Source organism: Bombus vancouverensis, chromosome 7 (assembly GCF_051014615.1).
Source record: "Bombus vancouverensis nearcticus chromosome 7, iyBomVanc1_principal, whole genome shotgun sequence".
Taxonomy (NCBI): domain Eukaryota; kingdom Metazoa; phylum Arthropoda; class Insecta; order Hymenoptera; family Apidae; genus Bombus; species Bombus vancouverensis.
In genome coordinates, this window is record NC_134917.1 from 10,692,327 (window position 1) to 10,711,307 (window position 18,981).

The 18,981-nt window shown below is 36.4% G+C and overlaps 1 protein-coding gene across 6 annotated transcripts in view; it reads right to left on the reverse strand.

Moving 5' to 3' along the window:
• The window catches only part of LOC117159114 (uncharacterized), a 585,240-nt gene that overhangs the window by 45,666 nt on the left and 520,593 nt on the right, over positions 1-18,981 (reverse strand). For all 6 annotated transcript variants that reach the window (XM_033338664.2, XM_033338665.2, XM_076619743.1 and 3 more), the window contains one exon: positions 16,971-17,073. In XM_033338664.2, coding sequence (XP_033194555.1) covers positions 16,971-17,073 — 103 coding nt within the window. The remainder of the gene's footprint in view (positions 1-16,970; positions 17,074-18,981) is intronic.

Sequence of the window (18,981 nt, forward strand, 5' to 3'; positions counted from 1 at the left end):
TTTAGAAACCAGTTATTCGATTAAACAAGCTAACAATCTTGAGCTCGTTGCTGCCATTGTTTTCTCCTTTTTCCTTTCGTTTTTCAACATTTCTCTAGTTTTGCCGATCGTTTGCAGAAAAAAAGCCTTACCTTCTTGCTCTGCAAACTTCATTTGAATATGCAATCATTTTCGACTTTTTAACTTCTCCCTTCTACTTTCATTATATCGAACCAGTGCTCGGCAAACATTATATATTTCATGTTCCAACTCGAATACGACAGAGTTCGCAATCCAGAATCGAAAAGTCAATCAACCATCATATACACACATCGTGATTGAAATCAGTTTCTATAGAACACACGAGTCAATCAGAAACGAGATAATCAATTCAATCTTTCTGTAAATACTTTTTTGTTTTTGTAGCGCATGGCCAGTGTGTTTAACATTTACGAAATAATGAATTCTTTGCAAGAGTTATATTAATCAATCGACAAACAAATGGGAAAGAGTCGTAGAATTAAACGAATAATATGCACACATATACACATATGTATACAATGTGAGCGTGTAAAAACTACCATCTGAAACTCGTTATTTATAGACTTTATTAAGAAAAAGTTTCAAGTAAAATTTATTGTATGTAAGGAGTCTGGTTATACGAATACATTGCAGTTCCTCCAATAACTTTGAGATTTTTCATAGTCGCCATATATTTCTTCTAACCTCAGTCGATCCAGTTGCACATTCTCTACGCAAAAGGTATTAAACTATGTACGACTAACACGTTGTCTTTGTCGTCTGACTAAATTCCTTAAATACAATAAATTTCACTTCCAACGTTTCCTGACAAAGTCAATAGGAAACGAATTATTTCAGGCGCTTTTCACTTTTTACCGACTCATCATCTACATAAAACGCATGAGAATATTAGAGAATATTTGCTATGTTTTTATACAACTAGCGGAGAGATCGTTGCAAATTAGAGTGTTCAGCGAAGTAACCGCGATAACCGAAGAGGGAGGAGCGAAGTTTATCGCGAAACATTGTTTCACTGCAAGTTACAGTATCTTTTCCGTTTCCTTCCGTGGAGCACTCTCAGTTCGCTGGACAACGATATATCAAAGCTATTTGCAATAATAATTTCCTTGGTCTATTTTCATGCAAAAAGATACACGGTCTAGCTGGTGCACTCGCGACCCCGGAGAGTGATGTACGATCTTGATTGGGCGAATCGAAGTAGACGTCGCAGAGGGAACAAACGAGCGCCGATTTACATCGGAAATCCGGCAGCGAAATTGCGGGCGAACGGAGTAGGTTTATCGGTACGATTTGTATAATCGTCAAAGTTTTTGGGATCCGATCGGGCGACCATGCGCGCACAGCGTCTCTCTCTGGCAAACTCGATCGATCTTCGCTACCGGGAATCTAATTTTAACCCTGACACTGTCAATTCGCTCTCGCTTACCGATTATTACAGCGAGTGGACCGTTTTTCGTGTTGATATTCTTCTCAGAATCGTACACGTCCGTTCAATTCATATTACGATGCGCGTAAATTTGATTTTCTCAGGACTCTACTCTTTTCCGTAGTAGTTTTGATAATATTTATTTTCGAAGGGAATGTTTGTTTTATTTTATTACATCGTCAGTAAACGTTTAAAAAGTTTATTTGAACTTATATTTATCGAAGACTATTTATTAATTCAGCTATTCACCCGTCTGATAGAATTGTCGTATTTATCAATAAAATATATTACATATATAAACAAATTGTATAGAAAATAATTGTCAAATTTGGTATTCTCAAATATTTCTGTAGAAAATTGTAATTCGAATGATTGTATTTCGTTTGATCCACTAGACTCGGACTATAAAAGTTCTATACACGTTTGACAAAATAAAGGGATTACGTAAATTGTGTTAAGGAAACAACTTTTTAAAGGTCTAACTCTATTTTCGTTGCTTATACCGCCGCGAAGCCTGTACTTTAAGATAAGTTTCAATGTACCATAGTAGGAGGAATGGCTTTCAATTGCTGCTTGAAAAAAGGACCGTCTGGATGTTTTAATGGGCGAATGGATCTTGCAACGACCTACTGTTTAGCTGCAGTCCGAGAAGGTAGTACAGAAAAGATACATGGCTAGGATACATTGTCTCTGGTGCGAAATACATCTCTAGTGCAAGCACTTCTCGCAACAATACCTACGGGACCGTGTGTTCTACCTGTACAGGTCAGGTTTCGAAGTATCACCACCTTCGAAAGAGGTCACCAAATGCATTCCCCCCAATGGTCTGTACCGATGTTGGAAAATTTACCGTGTAATTGGTTACTTTGGGATGCCGAGACTGGTCGAATTCGATCAATAAACCAATTGGGAAAAATTTATGGGCGAAAGAACTGTTAGGCGAACAAATGTTTCTATAATATTACCTTCATTTTTAATCTCTATGGTCAAGAAAGCTCGTTCCAAGAAGGTAAATTGTTCACTGTCACAGCACGATGGAAAGATCAATATCGTGATGTCGATGAGTATTCGTAGTGGCTATTTAATCGAAATATTTTATTTTATTTTTGAAAAACCGATAGTTTTGTTTTCCTTATGCAATGCATCTTGTATGTGACGTAATTAGTATCATTGATTTATATGATGTTTTTTTTTTTAAAGATAACTCATTATAAACAACTAGGACACCGTTTAAAGTTAGAAGTTTTATGAAGTATATAGCTGTCTGGGTAATTTTTAATACGTATAACTAGGTGAAACGTCACATCGCTGTTTTATATCTTTTTAACAAACGAGCTCTCTGCGAAGATCGTTAAAAGAATGCGAAAGTTAATTTGGTATTAGGCAATTACATACTTACCATTAGACTGTTATGACTACGTTTTATAGTTCATCAAATTAGCCGAGAAAATACTGTTCCTACCAGCTACTACACTCGAAGAACGTTAAAGAAGTTAGAGACACGGAAAAAGTGTTTTGAGCCATAACAAAATTACGAGTTCAGATAAAACTACAATAGGTCGGACCGTAATTTATTCATAAAAGCCTCCGCCATTTTCTCACCTTCATAATGCCACCGCGGGGTTAACTTTTCACCTTCCCTTTATAAAATATTTCGTTCATCATTTATTGTTAGCTGCATTGTAAGTTGCAATATCCATAGTAATAAGGGTAAGCGGGAGATGCTCTGGAAGGAACTACTTTTTCAGTAACTCTATTATACGTGTAATTACCGACTTTATGAGCGGAGAGGCTAGACAAAAAGAAAAAAAAAAAGAAAAAGAAGAAAAGAAAGGAGTCCCGGACGATATATGTATGCGGGCTGAAGCTGTAGATACAGCTGCTAGGCTGCTAAACTTTCGCGGCCAGGCATATGTGGCTGAAACGTAATGGCCGAAACGCCAAATCATTTAAGAACTATTATTCTTCGCGAATAATTCGATGAGCGACGAGAAACTCGATATGAAACTTTATCGAGTATGCTCGTTGCTTTAACAGTTTATCGATCGACGTACCTACGTGTCCCCTATCTTCCTCGATACCTTTCGCATTTCACGCTCTCTGGATGCACCCTCGGGGAGGTGAAAAGGGTGGGAGAGGAGAAAGAAGGACGCTTGGAAAGAGGAAGAACTAACAGCGAGTCAAGGATTTAAAGCGGCGCTAAGCTTCATCCCTTCTATTCCGCTCGTTCGCTTTCGTTCTCGACTCAATTGTAAATAACAAAGCTTCCAATTTTCTCCAATTTGGCAGCTTCGGACGGACACAAGGCGCGAGAGACCATGTTCCTACGTTGAATTCGTTCTTTTGCTATTCGCGAGCGGAACTTTCTCTTTGGAAATGTCGCAGCGTTTTCCCTTCCCGAGCCATGGATGCGCCACGGCTTTACGTCGAACTCGAAGAACGAACGAGCTGTCCCCTTCTGCGTTCCCTTAATTCGAATCACGCGCGGATTTCGTATTCTGTCCGAAAGTTTTACATCTCGCCGCATTACCGAGTCAGGAAGTCAAACTGACCCGGAGATACTGGAGCAGAAGGAATTGCAACTTCTCCGTTCGAATAGTTTAAAGAGCTCGCGCACGGTAATAGTTTGCTCCTCTCTTCTCACTCGTTTAAATTGCGGCTAACAATTTCTGTCGATCGTGCGGCTGCGCGAACTGTATTACCTTATTGTATTATCTTAATGAGATAAGTTAAATTGCTACTTTGGAGCGAAAGTTTCCGGGGGAATATATGCTTGTCAAGGCGCAAGGGATCGATACTTTTCGAACGATGTACACTCAGCTTAAACGAATCTGAATTAGAATCCGTGTTGACGTTCGCGTTCGATGCATCGTTCACCAACAATTTTCATCAATTTCGCGCAGAGATCGAGATTCTATTATGCCTCTGCAGGTTGTTCTATTAAGCAGCGTTTTACGCCCTACCACTTCAGACATTCGCAACAAAAACGATAGATCTATTCTTGTCAGATTTTCCAACTTTTTAGAGAGGAATCTATCAAGTCTATCGCTAATCATCGAATTAATAGAAGCGCATAGTTAATCCTAAAATTAAATAGAAGGATATTTTTGATTTGACATCGGCTGACAATGTGAATTTAAAAATTGAATTTAAAAATTTCTCCCTTACAAAGAAGCAGAAAATGTGTTTCCTCGTGTTGTCGATTTATGAATGATTTATCAACAACTTTAAAAATCTCGCGAGTCGCGCTTATGTTTCACAACTTGATGGATAGGGATACAACGTTCGTATCTCTGTGCTAAAGGCAACAATTTCGTTTGAATTGCATCTCCTTAAATTAAAGCGCAAACAAGGATCATTTGCAAGGGTGAATACATTATTTCAATCCTTCGATCGCCGTGCACGAAGCCCGGAATTCATACGAAACAGGGCGCAAACGAGAGCACAAATATTGGCTTACCGATAAATTAGAATGCTTTGTTTGCGGTTGAATTTATTTATCGCCGCCGAAAGCGAACATCGGTAGTTCAAACAAAATTTCAAGTGATACAGATACGCTTTGAGCGGACACTTCACATTCGCGGCAGTCGCGTTACATCGTGCCACGAGATTTCATCGCAGTCTTTCCGAGCAAATACCACGCTTTGCGACCGTTCCGCCGCACTCGATGGTTAATCCCAGTTTCGGATCGGTCTATCGAAGCCAATTTCACCGTACCGTCCGGTTATCGATATATACGTGTGTGTATGTGTGTGAAGCATGCTTACAGGACACGTGATCATTTTCACGTTCGCGGCGATTCGGTGTCGTTGGTCGAGTTTACGCTGTAAATCTCAAACAAATTTTCTCTCGAGCTCGGCCACTTTTAAGTTGGCATTTTTGCAATTTGTCGGTAGAGTTGCCGCGACGCGGCTCACGCACGCAGCCCGTGGCTCATTTCCTAAGGGATATAGAATTTTCGTTCTGTAGCAATTCCAACCAATTTACTATTCATGCTGTTTCGATGTACGCTTAGCCGCGGGCTGTTGTGATACGGGCAACCAATCAAAAACTCTCGTCGAAACAACCGACTGACCAGCCGTCGGCGCAACAAGCAGAGACCTAGGTTCATCCCCTACAGGCGAAGCTGGATTGTTGGAAAACGAATGAGAGAATGAGACGATGAGAGAGAGAGAGAGAGAGAAATAGGGAAATAGAAAGTAAGAGGGAGAATGCAGTGGTAAGAGGGTAGGGGTTTCCCTCAAATGGAGGGTGCACTCGTCTCTGTTGTTGGTAGGCCGTTTCGTTTGTTGACGTTTCATCCGAGCACCGCAGGTATTTCACCCACAGGCACGCATGTGTGAGCACAGTGCGATGTACACTTAGCGTACACCGATGCCGCGCGCTCGCGCTGCTAGAGAAAAGAGCACTTGACTCACCCCTTAGGCTATAAAAGTAATTATCGCCGGTTGTTAACGATTTAGCGTGCGTGCGCTTTCGAGATCGCTTTTCGACGTTGCCTCGAAACATAACCAACGGATAGCGATATTATGACGAGTGGTATTACCTATGACGAGCATAAAAAGAAAAAAAGATATTGATGTCGAAGTGGTTTTAACTGGAATCGTTATTCTACACGTTCGTACGAACAAAACGCGTTTTCGTGTGTAAACAAGCAATGAAATGATTTTCTTTTGCTTTACGTTTTCTTCGGTTATCCGTGTATTTGTTAATTCTTCTTTCGAGACAATCGTCAATTTTCTTTGACAGTTTTAGGCTATTTTGAAAATGTTATAAAACGAATTATTGTTTTAACTCGAAGTATGTTTATTTTCGTCGTTTTAATTCTACAGACATATCGAAGGAAATGAATGTCGAAGAAAAAGCTAATTATTTAAAACATTTTTCACATTCATATGTTACGTCAATGATGTTATGCATAAAATAAATGAATATATTATATTTACACATCTTCAGCAAACTTTAAAAACTGCATACTGCTAAGTATTTAAAGAACAGTACTTTTAATTAGCACTTTTTACAAATTGAATTCAAATGTACACAGCATATTTCTTCTGGTTATGTACACATTATAATTTACAAGAATAATTAATTCATCATCCTTCTCCTATCTCTTTTATTATTTCCATGTTACAATTCTTACGACATAGACGCAGTAATACCTCTATTACAGAGATTCTTCTATAAATAGAATAACCTAATTAATCGAAATCGAAGCGTCCTTCAACGCGTTAACAATTGAACAGTTGTCTTTGAAAAGTAAATTGGAGCCGGAAGAACCGGGAAATTTCCAAAGTAAATCCACTTTGGGACAAGCTAGGACAAAGAAGAGCATTCAGTTGAAGACATACTTGGATTTAAGTTGATATTTCAATCGCTCCTATAGATCTATATATACCACTTCAGAGTGTAGCGTTTAAAACGTAAGAGATGCTGAATGACGACTAAAATTCTTGAAAACGCCCTGACCCAATTTTTTCTCCTTGGACGCACACGTCGCGAGTGTGCAATAATAATAAAAAAAAAAATCCGCTGACTCGGCTGCCTTTGCTGACCGTCGTGCAAGTGTTAAGCTTGCGATAGGTCAGCGAAGACGTGCAAGTGGGTGGTTCGATCGTACGAGGGAGAAAGGGATAATGGAACGTACGAAATTACGTTTTGGTGTAAACTACGATAACTCGCCGATGAAAAGACGGATTAACGTTAAACAAGAACCATTTTAAAGGAGATAGTTTCTTTCCTATTCGACAGATAATTATTTGCAATTGCATTTAGTCGCGTTTCATTCGTATTTTAATTCGAGATCAGGATAATAACATTCTCTGTTGGTAATAGAATAAACCCCATATAACTATGGGGTTATAAATGCCTATAAATGTGGTTTCGCGTAGACGGTTAGCGTATCAATAGAATTTTGGCGTTCATGATGAAAAATAGAGTTTCTAAAGAATTTTAAGTCCAGCGTTCCAAATACGGTACTAACCGAATATTCTTATTTCAACTAAATATTCAAAGTTTCTATTTAGCGAGAAAGTTCAAGAACGGTGCGTAATTTAATATTAAGCGTGCTTGAGCACTTTCTAAGTGGTCCCCAACTTCTTGGATTTCCGAACTCGGTTCTACCTTCGATCGTGAGAAAAGCGCTGACAACTGCCTTGTAATAGAAGCTCGATGTACAGTATCGCGTTAAAGTTTGCACTACGATAAAGCAAAGGTAGACAGAGATTTGTATACGAATGCGGTGAAAAAAAAGTCACCGAAACAAACGTGCGTGAAACGTGACTGGGACATTTATTTAATTTAGTTACCGAAGCTTGAATTTTGCGTTAGATAAATAGAGTAAAATCGTTATGTAAATACACGCATGCACTTGTTCAGAATATTCTAAATACTTTTGTCTAATTGGAAATTTTAAAAAGGAAATTATTATTTAAAGAAAAAATATAAACAAGCATCGAAAAGATCTTCCAGACAGAAGAGCAGTAATTAATGATACGTTGATTTTTAATTGCAATTTTTGTTAATGTTCATATTATTATATCCACGGATTACTTACAACTTCGCATTTTTTTCAACTGTTTCTTTCTACTAGAGGTATGCGTAACACAAATATAATTTACACTAATTATCTTACACTTTTTATTTATTAAATTATAACTATACACTAAAATTTGAAACTGTATCCTTATTATATTTATCAAAGTTGGGTCGATCTTTACTGGAAAACGTGGAATTGGATATATCTGTAGGAAGCAAAAATATTACACTTAAAATACGAAGAATAAAAATCAAATCTTTGCCGATAACAAATACCGGATCCTGTACGATACTATCGTATAGCTTCCTGTTCGTATTATGAATAAAACGAAAGGCCTTGGCAATACTTAACTGATAGTTTATTAACCACGTAATTGTGGAAGTGTCAGAACGTGATGTCGATCGATGGCGGAAAAAGACATGGAATAAGAGACAATTACGACGTCAGTCGATGACATACAGGTGGCACGTACATCTTATTTTGCAATATCCTTTTAATTTAATTTCCAAGCATATTGAGTCGACAACCTTTTACGTTTCTGTTGTTTCGATATTCGTAATATAAACCATTTAATATACTTACGCCAGTTGTTTTCCTTTGAAACGTCATCGTTCCATTCAAAAGTCTTCGATCACACGAATGACAATTGCTTTCGTATAGTTTCGAATCGTATACTTTTTCCATCGAAATTGTAGTTCGTACGTTCTACGCTCAATACAAAATTCCTAGGAAATTCAACGTTCTTTCTCAAAATTGTAAGAACTTAACAATTCAGTTTCTTCCACTAAAAACGCTAGAAACTGAATCATTAGTTTCACTCGAGGGGACAAATGCAGGTTGCACGAGAAATCAGGGGATGAAGGATCGATTCAAGGGAAACGATGGATTTTGGTGTCTCGCTCTCTTGAACGATGGCACGGTTGTACCTAGAAGTCGATGGCACGCATTCGATACTGGTCGTATTCAAGCAGAATACGGCTAGGGGTTTCGTGGAACGACGTATCCCTTGTACGCGCGAGCTCTTGCGCACTTTAGTGTCGGGAAGCACGCCGCCAATTTCCAACACGACTCAACACTTAACCGTAGCAAACGGACTGGCCCGCTTATTCAACGCCGCCACGTCGGCTTTACGTCACCGTTGATGGACTGGTGTTCCGGTGCGTTAATGTTGCGTTAAGCCTGCGTTCGCAAATTCATTCGCGTGTATGTACCATCTATACGCACTATTAGCCGTATATCGGCGATGAAAATTGGTCAGATGAATTGGCGTTAATTTCCTTTGAACCTTCCGTGTATTCGCTGCTTTACAGCCTCGGTTTTATAGGCGTATATTCAGGTCTGGATAGCTAACTGCCCACGCGATCCGCTGAAGAAACGCGGCGAAGTGGAAGAAAGACGGGTTAATTATGTGTTGTTATTTACGGTCTATAAAGACGAAATTCATTGGTTCTTTTTCGTTCGTTTACGATACTCCTGTTCTTCTTCCTCCTCCCTTTCTACTCTTTCCCTCGTATTTTTCCGCCTTTGCTTGTTCGCGTGCAACTTTGTGCGAGTTTGTAAATTTTCCAACGCATACATTAGGTTGCTGCACACGAAACAAACGATTTCACGAACGTATAAAGTCATTCAGAATTCAGTGATTAACAATGTTGTTACGTAATATTAAGCGGATGCAAAAGTTCTGCCAGTTTCTGAGTTATTTACCGGTATCGTCGTGTTCTCTTTAATAAATTATGACGAACATAAATAGAAATGAAAATTCTGTACGATAGCGATAAATGTCACAGCTCATATATTTCTTTTGTTGGGTCGATAAAAATATAAATTTGTATAAACACGTGTAGTTCGATTATTAAACATTGATATATATGTGATGTTAATTTTATGTAATTTATTACATTTTTAATACCAATGGATATCAAAACCCTCGTATAATTTCCTCGTGTTACGATATTGCCTACTCGTAATGTTGTATCCCCCGATAATACAGTTGATACAATTACTAACAATTAGTAACTTAATCGTGTTTGATATGGTTGGTGGTATGATGTATTCTATTATTCTGCTACTATAGTTCGTCATATTGACTATATCGATTAGTCAAATGTACTTAATTTTCTAATTTAGGATCGTTTCAATTTCTGAATATTACGTTGCTACGTAATTGACTTTTGTTAAGAAATACTTGGTGTAATGGAAATTATATGAGCGATACACGATACTTGTAATGTAACTGTAATACGACTGTCATTAATTTCATATGCTTGCTTTCTCTTATTTTGTATTTCGCTTCCAATTGCCAATCGAAAATTGATAATTATTCATTATCTAAAATTTACGATATAATATATCCGTGGTATATTTTTTTGTGCGATAAGTGTTCTACGCAATAGTTTAGCTGAAATTATGATGCAGATTCTTTTGTTTCCTATCATTTGGAAATACATATTTTATATTTACGCACTTGTACACACATGATTATTAAATTACTAATATTAAATTATTTAACATTTATATATTATTAAATCACATAGTATATACATGTGTATCAATGAACTTACTTACTCAAGAACTTACGATATTTAATTGGAACAGTTTAATCCTACTTTTAAAATGCGACCATACGCGAATTAGTTTATTGATATTAAAATAATTTGAAACTTTTCGACTTGACCTGCCGAATTTAGATCAAAGTTATTAAAAGGGTAATAACGATGATGAAAGTTCTATGAAACACAAAGAAAGTACATTTAGACCTAATACCGGTATTTTTAAAAAGAAGCTTCGTCTTCGAGCTCTCGTTACTTCCGCTGGCTTTTAATACGGTATGGCAAGTTTCAGTTTTATATCTTTTGCGATAAGTTTCGTTTCAGAGATTAAAAGTCGGAAAATGAAAGAACGTCGTTGATTCTTTTAAAGAGTAGCGATGCGAAATCGACAGCAGTCATGGTTTGGTTACGAACGATTCAGAGTCGGCGGCGATACAAACTTTCGACATTAACCCAAGCCCAAGTTAGTCTCTTTCACACGCCAGCAATCGTATTTTTGCCTGACCGCAAAATTATCTAATTGCTGGGGCTATAAAATATTGACCTAGTTGCTGACGAACTTCGGGACTCTCTCAAATTAAATGCTACTTTGCCCCAACTGTGCTGTCTCTAATTTCTCCCTTCTTTCTTTTTCTTTTATGCTATTACGAGTACAAAAGGATTCCGTGCAACATATTACTTCTATTTCTCTTATGTACCACCTAACGTACGTGGTATAAACGTTGTTAATTCATTCTATTACATAAACGAAGTTTTTAAGAATTATTTCATTTCTTCCTTCACCGTAATTCGATGGAATTTTAAACGCTAAACGTCTGCTAACGCGATGGATTTAAATGAGGTAACCTTTTATTGAATTAAACAATTATCCGAAACGACGTGTGCTAGCGCATCGCGAAATAACTTTCTATTCGAACGTTATGTTACTCGTTCACCTTTTCTTTCGCTTTAGCCGTGCTTCAGAAAAATGTGAAATTCTTCGCGTATAAGCTACGAGACGTAATATTGCATTGTCTGGTGGAGCGGTTGTTCCATTAAAAGCACTCACCTCGGCATTGAACTGCGCTATTTAAGCGCATGCATTATATTGAGACTATTTACTGTCTCGAGTGTTCTTGTTGTTATGGAGTAACGAGCTTTAAGCCGGCGACTCTCGCGAATAGGTTCAGATAAATAATAAATTGCATATAAACCGATCCAATATTAAGGCTGAATGTCACGAGAGTCACTTCATAGCAATCTCAACACTACGTGGATCGTGTTTGTTTATCAATAAACAGTGACATCAATAAACAATAAACAATAAACAATGACAGTACATCGAAACGTCAACAGTTATTCTTGTATCATTTAACTAATTTTGTTAGCAATGATTGAAACACGCAAGAATCACACAGCGACGATTTGTACAAACTTGCTACGTTTTGTCATGTCAAAATGCTTCATACATTATATTCTTTATTTCGATACTCAACAATTGGTAATTAAATTAAAAAAAAAAGTTGAAAAGAATTTGTTGAAATATTAGTTTTAAAGAAGCCATTGAAAGATATAGCTGAACTGAATAACAATCAGATTGGTAACCGGATAAACTTTTAACGTTTATATGCTGGTCTCGTGCGTGTCAGAATTTCTCACTTGCACGAGGTAAGATAAGGCTTGATAAATGAATAAATGAGCCTTATGATAAGAGACATTAGAAAAAGTGAGAAATGGAAAGTGACAAATGAAATTCCAAGAAATAGAAAAGCGACAGTGGTAGGAACACACAAGAATTGTCAAGAAAAAGATGTCTTAAAGTTCGAGAACGTTAACATTTCGCGATTTTTATTTATAATCGAGTTGACTCTGCTTTTCTCATATACCTCGAATTTAGTTCCATAACGAACTTCTAAAAGTTAACTGCTACTGGTAAATTTTGAAATAAAAATAATCTAAATTTATTATATGTCAATTTTGTATAATGGTATACGAGTATTACGTTAGAATCTGCTAGTTTATATCTGTTTTAAACATTTTACTGATATTCACGTATTGGTACTACGAATTAAAGTTATTCAGATATCTATGAATGCGCAAATATATTATGTACTCGTAAGAATCTCATCAATAGAAATTTGACGAAATAAGGCTCGTATATGGAAATATAAATCTAACCATATTGTGTGAAAATGAGTGGTCATTGACATTATAAAAGAAATTCTGTTTAACCAGCGCCAAGTTGCACGCTCGAATCTCGAAGGTTTTGTTAAAACGCGAAAGATTGCCAGCAAGATTTCAATTGCTTTGGATTAAACGACGGGCTAACCGGCTACGGTTGACCTTGGCCCATATTTCGAAACTTCAATTTTTTCAGATTTTACTGCTGATAAATATCCTGAAGACGGGAATAAACTCTTTGAAAAGTTACAAACTTTTTGGGAATCTTATATAACTTCACCTGTCCCAAAAATGTTGCAACACTTTTGTTATCGTTTTTTTTGCCATCGGAAAGCAGTAAAGTTACAATTGCCTCTGTACTTCGTTACTAGCTCGAACGTATAAAAAAATCATATATCGTACTCCAACGTACAAAAAAATTTCACAATAATGCTTAGATATAGCATATACATGTACGTTTAAAATGTCGATGCAGAAAATGATACAAGTTCTTTGTAAAAGACGTAGAAAGTGGGCTGAATACAGAAACGCGTTCTACAGTAGAATATTACCCCGATAATACAGACATTAATACTACTGACATCCACGTGACGGACATGTGCCACTTCCCGGGAACGGCTACATTGTAAATTAAATATACGATATGCAGAATGTAATTAATATAATTGAAAATAAATAGATATCAATAGAAGCTATCTTGCCAAAAGTAGCCGCACGTTGCTAATAATTAGGAAAACAGAAAATCGAAACTTGCTGCTTCCAATATCAATTGGAAAGAGTCAATTCGATTCGATTATTAGAAAGGAAATTTCACGAAAATAATTCACATTTTACATTTCATCGCGTTGTTTCTCCGAGTTTCGATTTAATTCCATCTGCTAGTACATATAAATAAAATAGCACGACGCGGTTCAACAAATGAATTTTTAGCTAGGTATATGTATAGTAGACGAGGGGAAAAATTTCATTAACGAGTAATCATTTTTCCTGATGCGAGATTTAGAAGAACCAGCCAACGAGGAATATTAAGCGTCGAAAGGTGGTCGGCAAGAAAGTATTCTCTGTGAATTTGGCCTATGCAAATACGGGTGAACGGTCCCGGTAGGACGAGACGGCGAGCCCTAGCTCGTCTAGTGAAAAAGTTTGGACGCTTCGCGACGAATACTAATTAAAGACTTGCGGAATGAAATTAGTTAGTAGAGGGGTCGGAGGTGACTACCAGGCTGGACGATGGGAGTCCCTGGGTCGACGACGAAGAGCCGCTTATGATAATATAATAATACTTACTTGGGTCTCGGAGTGCTACCTCCAAGCTCATTATGCGTTTAGTTCATAACTTCAATTGGATTCTTACTATCCTGCCTCGACTTGGAGCTTTATACTTTCATCGGGCCCTTGTCTTTAACAGTGCTAATTATCAAGCTAATGACGATTATGCCAACGAACGCGTAAATCACCCGTTGCCCTATATCTCGAGCCACGGTGAGGCAGCAATTCGTACAATTCCTTTCAATTAATTTGGAAATACCCTCTCGTGCGGAGTTGGCTATTGTTGCCGTGAAATTGTTTTTTCAGTTCCAATGAAGTTAATTAACAATGAAGCTTTGCAGATTATGTAATTGCACTCTTTCTTTCGTGATTTATAGAAATTGTATAATGAATTTGATAAGTATCAATTTAAGAGATACAATTGTTTGTTATTAGTTCGTGGCGGAAGAATTATTAAAAAATATCAAAAAATAATGAAACAAGATGTTCGATATTTACAGCAAAGTGAATGTTACTGAAAAAGATAATTTTATATCGTATCTTATATCGCATCGTAATGATAAATTATACCTCTTTTCCATATCGTTTAACGTAAAAGTTTTGATTTTAAAGGCAGAATTCAGTTAACAATATTATTCACATGTTTGCATAAGAAAACTTTATAGCAGTTTAAAGTAGATCAATCGGCTCCGGAATACATTAGATCAGTTCAATTATTTTAAATATAGTTATCTATTAGTACAGAAAAACGGAACTAATATAAATAGTATTGCTTAAATTAAAAATTAAATAAAAAATAAAATTGCTTAAATTAAATTATGGATAAATAAATACCAACGTAATAATTTTCCTACAACGCGGTAATTATGGTACGACAAAATATTGAATAAATTATCGAATATATAAACGATACGAACTTTAATCTAAAATATATTCTCTGCATAAAGCTTGGGAAGGTATTTCACGTTGCAACGCAACTTAGATCCGAACGATCAACTTATTAAGGTCGCGTGTTTAGGTCGCGAAAAAACAACGTCCTTATGTTCCCAAGGCATAAAATCGGATCTTGTCGCTGGTAAACATAAAGGTAAGCGGTATACACGTGAACAATATACGCTAACTTATTCGAGTAAACGAAAACAAAAAGGCGTGATAAAATAGCATGAATGAGTGGCTCGCATTAATTGTAGACACGCGGGCTTCTATTATAACCCGTTGCGCTCTTTTTCCTCTCCTCTCCTTTTTTTTAAATATTTCCACCTGTTTACGTAGGCCGCGTTACGCGCTGTGTCACCGTGAAGCACTATTTTTTTTTCTTTGTTTCGTCATCGATCCACACTATACGTTGCATTCATCCGTTTTAAGGTTATATTATCTATTCACATACGAGACGTTCCAATAAAAAACATTAACGTAAAAAAATTACGTTAACGCAACATTTCATTTATAATTTCTTTTTAGTCGATTTATATTATTGAACCGTATTTGATCCACGTTGTAATTACGAAGAGGGATTTGTAAAATTTGCTCAATAATATTTATGTTGCTATTCTTTCCTCTACGTAGCTTCTATAGTTTGAACAAATTGAAATAAATACTCTGTAAACATTTGTTTCCAAATTATAGGAGCTTTCCTCGTACCTGCAATTTGTATTCCGCTGTATCTATTATTCTACAACGCTTTTTCAAACTTGTACAATAATAACTGACCTCTTTTTGTTTACGTTCGATCGCTATTTCATTTCTTCTGGAAGATGATTAATTTTTAACAATAATTCCCCGTCTTGCTATTTTTATCTAAAAGAGAGGTTATTTTAAAAATCGGTAAATGACGATACAAATATATTTGAGAGCGCGAATGTCTGGAAAGTGATTCAGACAACATCAATAAACGCGGCTTTGGCTGTTTACCAGTGAATAATGATGACAATAAAGTAAACTGACGGACGGTCGTTAAAAATGAGGATGGACAAGATGACTCTATTTGAGATTCACAATAAACGCGGCTGTTCACCGGTGAATAACGACGATGACAAAGCAAACTGACGAACGGTCATTAAAAAATGAGGATGATCAAGGTAATTCTATTTGAGATTCATAATAAACGTGGCTGTCGCGTAAAGGTGACGAACGATCATCAAAAATGAGAATGAACACGATTATTCTATTCGAGGTTCGCAAGACTGATGTTCGTGCCTCGTGACGATTCTCTCTTTCTCGTGCGCGTTGTTTCGCGAAGGAACAAAAATGCCCTCGAAATCCGTGTCGCGGTATCGATTAACAAACTCTTGAACAGGCCGGAACGTCACCATCGCCTTTGCGGAGCAATCGTTCGTGGTGAAACCGTTTTAAGCTGTCCCGAATGACGTGGTGAAAGCTTTCTCTAGCGGACCAACCGACTGGACCTAATCGAATTCCGGCTGCGTCGGCGAAAATTCCGCGCTCGTGAAGGGCCACCGCGATATTTAATTTCCCTTTGCCGCTTTCGTATGCACGACAGACCGTCTTAAGGGTGACGCTACTTCAACAGTTTCACTGAAAAACTACTATCTTCAAATTCCATTCTCCTTCCTTTTCGTTTATATATTTCTATCCGTTTCTTTGCTCGTTTAAATATATTTTCAGGTATCCGAAATGATCAATTTCACGAATTCATTGTTTCATAACAAAATCTTAATCTTCTATTTGTTTGTTTGTAATATTTGTATAACTATCGAATACAGTTTCTACGAACATTTTCGTGTACGAATATCGACATCTGTTTTTTAAATGTATATGTATACGTCACTATAGTGTAGATAGAAGTTGAGTGTGTTATATGTGTACGTATCCCTGTGCCATTTTCCTATCTCAAAAGATGTGTACGTATAAACCACGATATATCAGAAATGGATATGTATCTTTCCCTGGATTCTCGATTGTATGATTCGTTTATTGCAAAGGCAATCATGCACCACTGTTGTGTACAATAAAGATCTGAAAAAGTTACATGTACGTCAATACTCACCTTCGGATTTTGGTGCAGGGGGTTTGCGAGTCGCCCAATTCGTTCGAATACTCCTGCTACCGAGCCATTGTCCATTCATGGCACCGATGGCACTTTCCGCTTCCTGGAACAATACAAGCAAAACTGTACCTTGAAACTAGAAAACGTTACTAAACTGTACTTGAAATAAAGCAATGACGATAGCTTAGTACAATAGTACATAACTATGTGCTATATGGTAAAAATTATTTCAAATTAATTTATAAAATATCAATATACCAAAAATTTGCATGTAATTTTATAAACGATTCGAAGACAGATTCAATCGTCGAATTAAAAAGGTTTTTCTTTTTAGACAGCAATTAAATGGATACACGTTGTTACACGGTTAACTACGAATGCGTTATAGTCATCATTTTTCGCCAACGGTGCAGCGGGTTATTCAATATTAAAGTGCCACCTTTCTATTAATGACATCATCTAAAATTAATGGTTCTATCTTGTTTCACAAATTTTTCAGCGTCCTTAAAAATGTGCCTCTCTCAACCAGTGCTTGCGTTGCAAATTGGTTCAGTTGTAGACAACCGGTGACCAGCCACGTTCTACGTACATAGTATATTCAACACATAGTCGTGATTTGAAATTATAGTTACAATGGTGTTTAGTCACGATAAGTTTAACGTTTATATTAATTTATTCATCTTTTGTATAAAACTGTTGATATAATATTGGAGTTAAAAATGTTATATAATTATTATAATATCAGCTTATCTCATGTTTCATACTTTCTTACCAAATTAATACAAACAATTCAATTTAAGTAATTAAAAATTGATCTAACAGGATTTGAAACACTGTTGGACTTTATTCTACAGTTTCATAAGATAGAAGTACGGTGGAATTCATGAAATTTGTAAGTAATTGAAGGATTAAAATTCACTAGCTGATTTCCAATAATCCACCGTCAAACGAATTTAAAGTAAGGGTAGTTGGCAAGTTTGCATTAGTCTTTACTATTTCAGTATAAACCAAATCTTGCCTCAATAAGATTCGATAGTTTCATTAACTAGATTTATCAATTAAATCAGAATCAATTCATTATTTCATTTCTAAAGGTTTGATGCTATGTAAATTCAGAAAGCGACGTCACTTTGAATTTTTACGTGTATTTTTATACATTGCAGTTTTATAAAGATCGTGCAGAAATCAGTTTATTGCCTACTGTATTTCATACGTATACTAAATTTACGTATTACGTAAATTTACTAAATTTATGTATTACGATATGCTGATGCGGCGATTACATTTTTCTGAAACATTATCGAATGTTTACACAGCCTATAAAGGAGAAGTCACGAAGTAAGTGTGTTGCCTTGCGTTAAAAAAGAGATCGAGAACTGGAATAAACAAAAAGGTGAAACGTTACGACCAACAGCTAGAGGCCGTAACTCGCAGTATACAAGATGGTAGCCGTAACTTTTATTTACTACTGCTCTGGTTTTAGAAGCATAGCTCGAGTGGATTGAGAAAAGTGGTCTATTACTGTTCTCTGCATGGAACAGACGTAATAAATACATATGTACATATATATCACTTACGCTAAATGTACATGTATATGTATACATAGCCATCGAATGGAAATAGAAATAGTTAGCGCGACAATTGTCGATGCAATAGATCTACTTTCCTTTTTCCACCTTACATTCACAATATCGGGTTATTTTTACTTTCTCTGATAAATTCTAATAATTTTTCCATCGTCAGTATTTTTCCATTCTCTATATTTACATTTTAAACGATACTAGCATGTTTACCATTACAATTGTTAAATGTAAAGATCGATCGCTGATCGTATTTTACATAAAGTACATTTATCTGAACCTTATTCGTTAGACTGAAATTCTACTTAATAAATTAACTGAATTCATACAGACTGAATCCACTTATTTGACTCCTACTATGTGAACGAAAAATAATAGGTGGGAAAATTGGTGAAATCCTATTTATTCTTATTTATTTCTCACGAGTTCAG